Source organism: Zingiber officinale, chromosome 1A (genome assembly GCF_018446385.1).
Source record: "Zingiber officinale cultivar Zhangliang chromosome 1A, Zo_v1.1, whole genome shotgun sequence".
Classification (NCBI taxonomy): Eukaryota; Viridiplantae; Streptophyta; class Magnoliopsida; order Zingiberales; family Zingiberaceae; genus Zingiber; species Zingiber officinale.
In genome coordinates, this window is record NC_055987.1 from 112457533 (window position 1) to 112468092 (window position 10560).

The 10560-nt window shown below is 42.2% G+C and overlaps 1 protein-coding gene across 2 annotated transcripts; it reads right to left on the reverse strand.

Annotated features, from left to right (window-relative positions):
- Positions 1-6510: 6510 nt before the first annotated feature.
- Positions 6511-10317, reverse strand: LOC122028708. Of its 2 annotated transcripts, none has more exons than XM_042587576.1 (2): positions 10066-10317; positions 6511-7663 (listed from the first exon to the last, which is right to left on the reverse strand). In XM_042587576.1, exon 2 carries the CDS (start codon positions 7580-7582, stop codon positions 6611-6613), a length of 972 nt encoding a protein of 323 aa, XP_042443510.1. In that variant the 5' UTR covers positions 7583-7663; positions 10066-10317; the 3' UTR covers positions 6511-6610. The 2 variants fall into 2 exon arrangements, with proteins under 2 accessions (XP_042443510.1, XP_042443502.1); XM_042587568.1 differs by having other exon boundaries at positions 10138-10316.
- Positions 10318-10560: the final 243 nt, after the last annotated feature.

The window sequence follows — 10560 nt, forward strand, 5'->3', positions numbered from 1 at the left end:
ACATACCAAAGGCAAACATATTCATTGCTTGTAGTTATAAAATACTATGCATATCCAATGACAATATCATAAAAGATAAGTCAAGAGGTACCCGCCTCCAATGTAGATCGTGTTGTATGTCCTCTAATCAGAGCTCTTGTCTCAAATCAAAACCCTGAAATAAATATACAATCAACACTTAGGTTTATCGTAGATAGGATAATGCAAGCCGAAACCTCAATAAATCCAATCTTATGACCTCACCCTTTTCTTCCAAAACTCGTCCAACACCTGATAATCATTTTCTATTAACATAATCCACCTTAACAATTCCTCAAATAAATGATTACTAATGAATCTAAATTTGTAACTAAACTCTAGTTAAATCCACAACTAGAAATGAAATCAAATCTCCAATCTCAACAGATTAATGAATTCAAAAATCAATTAAAAATTATTAACTAGATGTCTAATCGGATTCAGTTCCTTACCCAAACAAACATCCAACCTCCTTCTCCTCAACAAATTAAAACAATCCATTACTATCATATTATCACTCTGCATCAACCCGAAAACAAAACAAACCTCACCTCAATGTGAATGTATCACTGTTGATCCAAAGTCAAAGTTGTTGGCTGCCGGAACAAGCTAGAGGTCCTGCTGGAAATAAGAAACAACACCACAGCCTGAGATCAAACAATCGGGTGCTCCACCAATCCAAATCCTTCGGCACAATCTCACCTTGTTGGCTCGGGTCTAGGGCACGGCTCAAGAACAAGGAGTCGGCGGTGATCAACAGGGCAGCGCACGAGGATAGGCTGTAGTGGCCGCGGGATGGTCGTGCCTGGACACAGGCTAGGGCTCACAGACAGCGGCAACCGGCGGTGCTCAGCGGAAGTGGCGTCGTCGGCAGAGATGGGAGAATGCCAGACGATGCTAAGGCAGAAGATAGGAGTTCGGGTCTGCGTCGGCCAGCGAAGAGGAGAGGCGGCTCTCTGGTCCCTGGCGTCGTCGGCGTCGGCAGAGGAGAGGGAGGAACTGGCGGTTTGTGGCGCCGGTTAGGGCTCGCGTGAGGGAAAGAGAAGAAGCTGGGCACGCGCAGGTTTGTGGGGGAAAAGGGAAACGACGTGTAGGGAGAAAGAAAAAGAAAATAGGAAAATGAATAAATAAATTCAACTTTTCCTCACTTATATGGGGTAGCCTAAACAGGCTTTTCCGGGCCCCGTTTTTGTCCCCGTTAACTCGTCCATACGAGCTCCGAAAAATTCCCGAAAAATTTCCAAAAATTCTGAAAAATTCCCTTATTAATATTCGCCTATTTTCCTATATTTTACAGAGAATTTCCGATGTGGGACTATTCTCCCATGCACTTTATTAATGAATAATAAATGTTATTTTGGGTCGACTTTAAACATTAATTTCTCATTCACCCTTAATCGATTTTGAGCAAATTAATAGTCTAAATCTATCTACGCGAATCGTAGATTTAAATTTTGAAGTCAATTATGACTTTCAACAATTGATGGCTTCCTTCCTCAAAATCATTTTTGGTCTATTTAAGGCCCCAATATCCAACAACATGAGTGTGAGTAGTCTATGTTGAATAATTTCTCGAGAATGATTCGTCTCCGATGGACTGTTGCCCCGGGACAATCTTTTTAAAACTATATTGATGCCGTCGAAAATCGATGGAACTGTCAAAATATAGTTAGAATGTAGATCAAGTCGTCATGATTCAGAGGGAGAGTGTGATGAATTATTTTCTATATTGATTCAATCGTAAAAAAATTTTTGATCAACGTTATTTATAAACAGGGCCCGGGATTCCTCGATCTCTGGCATCTCGATGCTTAAGGCAGATCCCATGAATATATAAGGAACAAACTAATGATAGAATAATGAAATGAATAAAGAATGAGTACAGTGACATACTCAGCCTAGGCCCAGGGGTACCCTCGGATGGATTAGTGAGCTGGCTGCAACACTGATCAAGTCGTCGTGATCTGGAAGAGTATGTGAATGTGAGCCGAACGAGACGGCTCGACGACCGAAGGTTGTACAGAGGGCGAAGACGACTCGTGGGCCGGAGACGGCTCGTAGGACAGAAACTAGAATAGAATATAATGAACAATCCTCCCTTTTGTTTTCTCCCCTTGTTTCTCCCTCCCTCCTCCCCTCCCTTTCTTCCCTTCCCTAACCTTTATATAGAAGCGACTAGCCAAGGGGTGTGCCTCTTGGTGGGAAGGCCAAGAGTTGCATCCAATTGAAGGATGTCATTAAGGGAGAAGAGAAAGTAAAGTCTAAGAGGTGTTCTCTGTTAAAGGAGGAAGAGAAGTCTAAAAAGTATTCCTCTTAGAGGGAGGAAGGAAAAAATCTCCCCTCTCCACATGGCACTTATCCATCCCCATATCACAAGCCTTCCTTTCAAATCTAGTCGAAGGAGGCGAGTCTGACTGACTACGCAATCCATCGCAAAGGCTGAACTACTCCCGAGTATAAAGTAAGATCGTTGGGTTAGTCGTGTGATGCCAAGTTTGCATTGTCAAATCATAGGATGAGGTAAGTGCCGATCGAATCGGCAAGAGCCTGGCAAAACAGCGAGAAAAACAAGTGTTGACCGAGTGATGAAAAATAGTGCCACGTGCATGCCAAGTAAGCGATCGATCGAATGTCGAGGGAGACCAAGTGATATCAAGCAAATGGTCGGGAGAATGCCAACATGACAATCGGGAGGAGGTCGGGCAGGTGGAAAAATGATGGATGAGCGGTTCCGAGCGCTCGACCGAGAAAATGCCAATCGATAAGCCGAATGTGACAAAACGAGCAACCGAGTGGTGTCGAGCGAATGCCAAACATACGGACAAGATGTGCCGACCGAGAGCATATCGACCGAGCACAAATCTTGAGAGAATATCGAGCAGACGACCGAGAGAATGTCGATCGAATGATCATAAAATGTCGACCAAGCAACCGAAGAATGTCGATCGAATGACTGTAAACGATCAATCAAAAATTATCGATCGGGTGATCATAAAATGCTGACCAGGAGACCACAAGGATGTCGAATGATACAAGTGAGTGGCTAAGCGCACGGTCGGGCGATAAGGATCATACGGCTACAAAAGTGCTAACCGAGCGGCCCAGAAAATGTCGACCGGACGATCGTAAAATGCAGGCCTAGTAGTCAAGTAGTACCGAGAGGGATGATGCCGAGTGGGAGAGGATCCCGAGAGTGAAAAGCACGATGAATGAGTGGGTGCGAGGCTCCTACGACCGGAGGGCATGGAACCCGCGGGATACCCTGATCTGAGACAAGCGAAGATACGTCGATCAAAGACCGGTGGAGATGCTCTGGTTCGAGCCCCGTGGAGATACCTCAACCCCGAACGGGGGAGATTGATGTTGTGATAAGCTGGTATGTGACCAATGGAGACTGCTCGACGCTTGACGAGGGAGATAAGGGATCCGCTACGCTGGTCTGTGACCAGTGAAGACCGTTCAACCTCGAACAGGGGAGATAATAGATTCGATATGCTGGTCCGAGACCAATGAAAACCACTCAACCCCGACCGAGGGAGATAAGAGATCTGATATGCTGGTCCGAGACCAGTGAAAACCGCTTGACCCCGACTGAGGGAGATAAGAGATCTGATATGCTGGTCCGAGACCAATGAAGACCGCTCGACTCCGAACGGGAGATATAAGAAATCCGATATACTAGTCTGAGATCAGTGAAGACCGCTCGACCCCAACAGAGGAGATAAGAGATCCGATATGCTGGTTCGAGACCAGTGAAAACCGCTCAACCCCTACCGGGGGAGATAAGAGATCTGATATGCTGGTTCGAGACCAGTGAAGACCGCTCGACCCATAACGGGGGAGATAAGAAATTTGATATGCTGGTCCGAGACAAGTGAAGATTGCTCGACCTTGAACGGGGAAGATAATAGATCTGATATGCTAGTCCAAGACCAGTGAAGACAACTCGACCCCGAACGAGAGAGATAGATACATTAATAAACTGGTTCGAGACCAATGGAGACGACTCGACCTCGACTTCTTGAGCCCGTGGCTCTAATATAACTCATACTCGGTCATTAGCACGGGAGTCTCTGACTCGAAGGTTTATAGTCGCCGCTCGACTTCTTGAGACTGTGACTCTAATATAACTCAAACTCGACCGATCGACACGGGAGTCTCTGACTCGAGGGTTTATAGTCGCCGCTCGACTTCTAGAGCCCGTGACTCTAATATAACTCAAACCCAGCCGATCGGGCATGGGAGTTTCTAACTCGAGGGTTTATAGTCGCTGCTCGACTTTTAGAGCCCGTGGCTCTAATATAATTCAAACCTCGCGGATCGACACCGGAGTCTCTGACTCGAGGGTTTATAGTCGCCGCTTGACTTCTAGAGCTCGTGGCTCTAATATAACTCAAACTCGACCGATCGGAACGGGAGTCTCTGACTCGAGGGTTTATAGTCGCCGCTGGACTTCTAGAGCTTGTGGCTCTAATATAACTCAAACCTGGCCGATCGACACAGGAGTCTCTGACTCGAGAGTTTATAGTCGCCGCTCAACTTCTAGAGCTTGTGGCTCTAATATAACTCAAACCCAGCCGATCGGCACGGGAGTCTTCGACATTGAGTACATGGCTCTAATATAATTTAAACCCGGCCGATCGACACGGGTGTCTTCAACATTGAGCCTGTGACTCTAATATAATTTAAACTCGGTTGATCAGCATGTGAGTTTTCGACATTGAGCCCGTGACTTTAATATAATTTAAACCCAGTCGATTGGTACGGGAGTCTTCGATATTGAACCCGTGGCTCTAATATAATTTAAACCCGGCCGATCGGCACGAGAATTTTCGACATTGAGCCTGTGACTCTAATATAACTTAAAGTCGACCGCTCGACATGAGAGTCTTCAACATTGAGCCCGTGACCCTAATCTAATTTAAATCCGATCGATCGGCACGGGGGTCTTCGACATTGAGCCCGTGGTTGTTATATAATTTAAATCTGGCTGCTCGGCACGAGGGTCTTCGACATTGAGCCCGTGGCCTTAATATAATTTAAACCTGGCCGATCAGCACGGGAGTCTTTGACATTGAGACCGTGACTCTAATATAATTTAAACCCGGCTGATTGGCACGAGAATCTTCAACATTGAGCCCGTGACTCTAATATAATTTAAACCTGGTCGATCGACACGGAAGTCTTCGACATCGTCTAATCAGCACGGGAGTCTTCGATCAGGGAACTGTGGCAAATCTTATGACCGAAAGAGAAAATATAACGAAAAAACTGACCTGCCGACCAGTAGAGGATTTGACTTAGTTCCTCGACTCCTGAATACTCGTGGAGTGAGGAGAATATGATATGTTTGCCGAAACCCATCGGGGTCATGAGAATGACAGAATTTTCCGACGTTGTCCACCTTCACGTTCCAGATCAGGCGAAGTTCCCACAGACGATGCCAATATCATCTTATCGGGAATTTGAGAAGATGGAACTGCTGAAATGACGTGGCTGGAACGCGGACCAAGTCGCCATGACCCAGAGTGGGAGTGTGATGAGCTATCTTTTATGTTGACCCAGTCGTTAGAAGATCTCTGACCCAGGCTGGAACGCGGACCAAGTCGCCATGACCCAGAGTGGGAGTGTGATGAGCTATCTTTTATGTTGACCCAGTCGTTAGAAGATCTCTGATCAATGCTACCTGCAGGCAAGGTCCGGGATTTCTCGGTCACTGGCACTTCGATGCTCGAGGCAGATCCCACGGATATATAAGGAACATGCTAATGGTAGAATAATGAAATGAATAAAGAATGAGTACAGTGACATCCCCTGGCCTAAGGGGCGCTCTTGGATGGATTGGTGAGTTGGTCGCGATGCTGATCGAGTCGTCGTGATCCGAAAGAGTATGTGAATGTGAGCCGGACGAGACGACTTGGCGATTGGAGACTGTGCGGAGGCCGAAACGACTCATGGGCCGAAGACGGCTCGTAGGTCGAAAACTAGAATATAATAGAATGAATAATCATCCCTTTTATTTTCTTCCCTTGTTTCTCCCTCCCTCCTCCTCTCCCCTCCCTTTGTTGCCTTCCCTAACCTTTATATAGAGGGACCAGGCAAGGAGTATGGAGGGCAGATCCTCTGGACCGCAAAAAGCGGTCCAGGGGATGGTCCCTTGATTTGGATTGGCTCAAGGGATGGTCCCCATTCATAAATTAGGTGGGGACCATTCATCCCCACCAATCCAGATCAAGGGACCATCCCCTGGACCGCTTTTTGCGGTCCAGAGGATCTGGGCTGAGGAGTATGCCTCTTGAAGGAAATGCCAAGATTTACATCTCATTAAATGATGTCATTAAGGAGGAAGGAAAAGAAAAATCTAAGTGTTCCTCTTAAAAGAAGGAAGGAAAAAAATCTCCCCTCTCCACACGGCACTTATCCATCCTCACATCGTATATTATTCTCTATTCATACCTGACTATTTCTTCAATCTAATACAGAACCAATGACTAACAGAACAGCTTGAAAACAATTAAGACACTTGTCCTTTACAATGTAACGTCTACTGTCTACATTTTTTTTTTACCATAATGTTAAAGCTGAAGACAATTCAAGCACTACCATTTTGCCGAACCCGAGATGCAACTCCTACGAACCAAGCAACACTCATTAGCTGAACTCCAAGAATCAACACCCACCATGACACCAACCCACGGATGCTTCCTGTCACCCATGCAGGGGAACCGATCTCCCCAGCCAATTTGAGCCCTCTCATCAGCTGCAGCACCCTGTAAGCCTCGTAAACTAGGGGTGTCACTATCCACACCGGTGACCTCCAGTGCCATGTGAGCATCTCCGTCAGCATCTGCACAGAAAGCAGCAGAAGGTACGGCCCGAGCAGCACAGCAAACGAGATGAACGAGACTTGTGGTTCGAGAGAGCCCCTCTGAGATGCAAAGAGTAGTATTAAAGGAACTAGAAGGCCCAGCAGACTCGACACTAACTTCCAAAACTTGTATGCAGCCGGCACTCGGATCTTCTGTTCGAGGTTGCTTGTAGGATGTCGTCCGCAAGCATCGGCCATGAGAAGAAACAAGGTTGCTCCCATGTTGAAAAGACAGTCGAGTCCTACTAAAGACAGAAGACCAGCTATATTCGGGCCCAGGAACACAGAGGACAGAGGTAACCATAATGTCGGCGCCATGCCTGTGGCTAGAAGAACAGAAGGTCCCAAAAGCCACATTGGCCATTTAAGAGGCTGCTGCAGTGTAGGCGGCTGGCTTTTCATGTCAATGATGGCTTCTTCTTCGCCCTGAAAAATAGGAATGCCAAGTTTGTCATCCGCATCTATGGGTTCGACGATATTGCTTCCCTTGATGATTCCATCACCATCCTCTGTAGTAGCATATGGAGGAGAAGCTTCCCATGGAAACAAGTTGCTACTGCACAAGGTCAGACATTTTCGGCGCAAGATTGGCTTCTGCACCTGCCTCGGCAATTTGGATGATCTCCACTTAAAAGCTTGATTATTAGGAATCACCTTCCTGGGTGAACTTACTGAAAACCAAGTCAAAGAGGCCATTTATCGTTGGTGGCTTTTCGAAATGAGGAGGATTTTCTTTTCCTAGTCTGCAGGCTACTAATTTTTGCAGGATCACAGCATCTGATAATTGAAATAAATCCCTCATTAGTCTTGGGAAACAAAATAATTACTTAGATATTATAAAGCCAGAGGAGGAGACTAGCATGCATCCCATATATTTGAATTACGCAACTGAAAACATGCAAAGTTGACATCATATTAGAAAGATTATCCGGAAAAACTGAACTAATATCAATTCAGTACTCATTTTTAGTCCTTTTAGAGTGATCGACCTTGTTTGCAATTGTGGTACCAGTTTCAACGAATTGTCAGACCGTACGGGTACTATGAATGCATAAATTCTAATCTATACTAGATATTTGGAGCGGAATGGAAACATATACACTTGCCTTGTAGGAAATCTGGAACAGAACACTATGCCATAATTAACACTATCCTACAAATTGCCTAAATTTACTTAAACTATAAATTGCAATTTTTTAAGAATCAAAAAATTATTCATGAACCATCGTCTCGATTAGGCAATAAATTCTCATTGTGGCAAAAGGTATATTTGATGTCCTGTGCAGTCATCTAATAGCCAGCTGAAGAATTATATGCATATTCTTATATGAAGAACAAAATAAGAGCAGGGAAGATGAAGGCATGCAATCTATACGATTATACGAAATATCTAGCTAGTCATTTAACAAAACCTTTTGAAAAAAGTATTTTGCTAGTAAACTGTGCTTTGCAATAAATAAAAAAAACTTTCAACAATCAAGTACGATAAGGTGAAATGTAATTAAACATAATGAGATGTGATAAACAAGATAAATTGGTTAAATTGAATGGAAATTAGATAGCAAACCACTCTTCTTGTAGTTCCACCAGCATCTCGGCAAATTAAGTGCATACTACAGAAGTTAATTCTTGCTACTAAATCTTATGCTTCATCTTTTTTAGAACATATGTGATCAGATGGATTGCTTTTAGGTTCTTTTCTGAGCATTAAAAAAACAAAAAAGATATAAGAACGAATATTTCTTCAATAGTACTGTTTCTTTCTATCTTCTCAAAATTCTTGATGAACTATGCTACTAAACAAAACACTTATATTGATAGGTACATTTGAGATTACAACTTGTTACATACTAACTAATAAGCTACAGTGCCTTTAGATATATGTTTTTTTTTTAAAAATCAACCTTTAAAAAATGGCTTCAGTTAGACCAATGGCATAATATCTTCTTACTGTTTCCAACAGTCTTCTTAGGGATTATATTACTGGTATCTTTAGTTGCATACTGATTAGCATTAACTTCCAATGAATCAAATGTAACACACTCTAACATTACAATTAAATAATCAAAATTTTCATACAGAAACGTGATGTACATAATGTTTACAGATAATTTAATTTTACGAGAGTTGATTCCTTTTTACAAGATCTTCCTCTTTCAGTATTGTAGCCCTAAGGACAATTTTATAAAATTCAATTTTGTAAACAAAGGATCAGTTCAATGTCTAAGCAAAATATATTGCTCTCAATTGCATAAAATGTTGTTTCTAAGCTTAGATACTCTATTATTTTTATAGAATCAGTACAAATAGCTTAAGACACTATATCAGTTCAATATATCTTAAATTGCCCTGATTTAAGATGATCAGTTCAATATCTATCGAATCAGAAAAAACAGAATCAGTGCAAATAGCTTAAGACTGCCAATAATTATTTTGATGCCAAAGACAATCAGTTCAGGATCACAAAAGGTTAGCTCGTGGCAAAACAAATGTGGAAATTGAACAAGAAGGATTGGGATTGAATCTGATAGTATTCAGCTTCAGATGTGACCACAGAAAACTCAGAATCAAGACACTTTATGGACATCAAACTATAGTAAATAATTCCAAACATTCTGAAGTTTAAGCCCAAACACTCAAGATGAATATCTAAATCAGGGTACAATGCTCAGCTTTGACTGTGTTGGAAATTTGGTGTTCAAACAGAAATATTAGAAACCATTCCTATCAAAAAGATAAAAGGAAACCATGAAATAGAAGCAACGCATAACCCAACAGATCATTCTTATGAATAAGACTAATGCGATCATTTTAGTATCAAAAACGCCATAACTAAATGATAAAATGGTCTTCTCAGACAGTACAACGTTGCTACTATTCCTGAACTTGTGTTGGATACAAAAAAGTTATACTTGAGATTATTAAGCTTTAGGCAGCAACCTAGCATCCAGTTTAATTTTCTATGTATGATAAGGTTAATAAACAAAGAATCGAACAGAAACTTTCAATTTTTTTTTCGAGATCCTCAAGACGATTTATATGAAACTCTTTCCAGGGATTAAGAGGGCAACAACAGCAGCCATCCGTCGGCAAAAAAATATTTTTCAACCACAAAAGAACTACGATCTCTAGTAGCGTCGATCAGATCAATAGCTAAAACGTTAACAAAAGAAACAAACCTAGTCCCCATGGTTTGTTACTGCAGGGAAAAGCTAATTGTAATCGCCAGGATCAACGGAAAGGAAATTCACCTGAATTCCTTTGTCTTCGGAGCGATCTCAACTGGCGATTCTTCGCCCCCTTCGTGGCTTTGGAGCTCGAAGATTTGAACGAGAAATCAACGAGCGGACGACGAGGAAGATTTGATCGAGATATTTTCCTTCCCGATAGAAAAAAACAAAACTTTTTTTTTTATTAAATTTCCAGAAAATGTTCACTTTCCCATTAAACTTTTGTAGATGCTTTAAAGAGTAAAAAATTACCATACGGTTAAATATTCATGTAATGCAAATGGGAACTAATAAATAAAATAAATAAATTAACATATATATATATATATATATATATATATATATATATATACATTTTGATATACTACATGACTGTGCGCATAGTATACCATGATTTTTTTTTTATTTTGATTAAAAAATAAATAAAATATATTTTTACGATTT

Excerpts from the sequence above, each read along its gene's own strand:
- LOC122028708 (XM_042587576.1), bottom strand. The coding sequence starts at position 7,582 with ATGGCCTCTTTGACTTGGTTTTCAGTAAGTTCACCCAGGAAGGTGATT.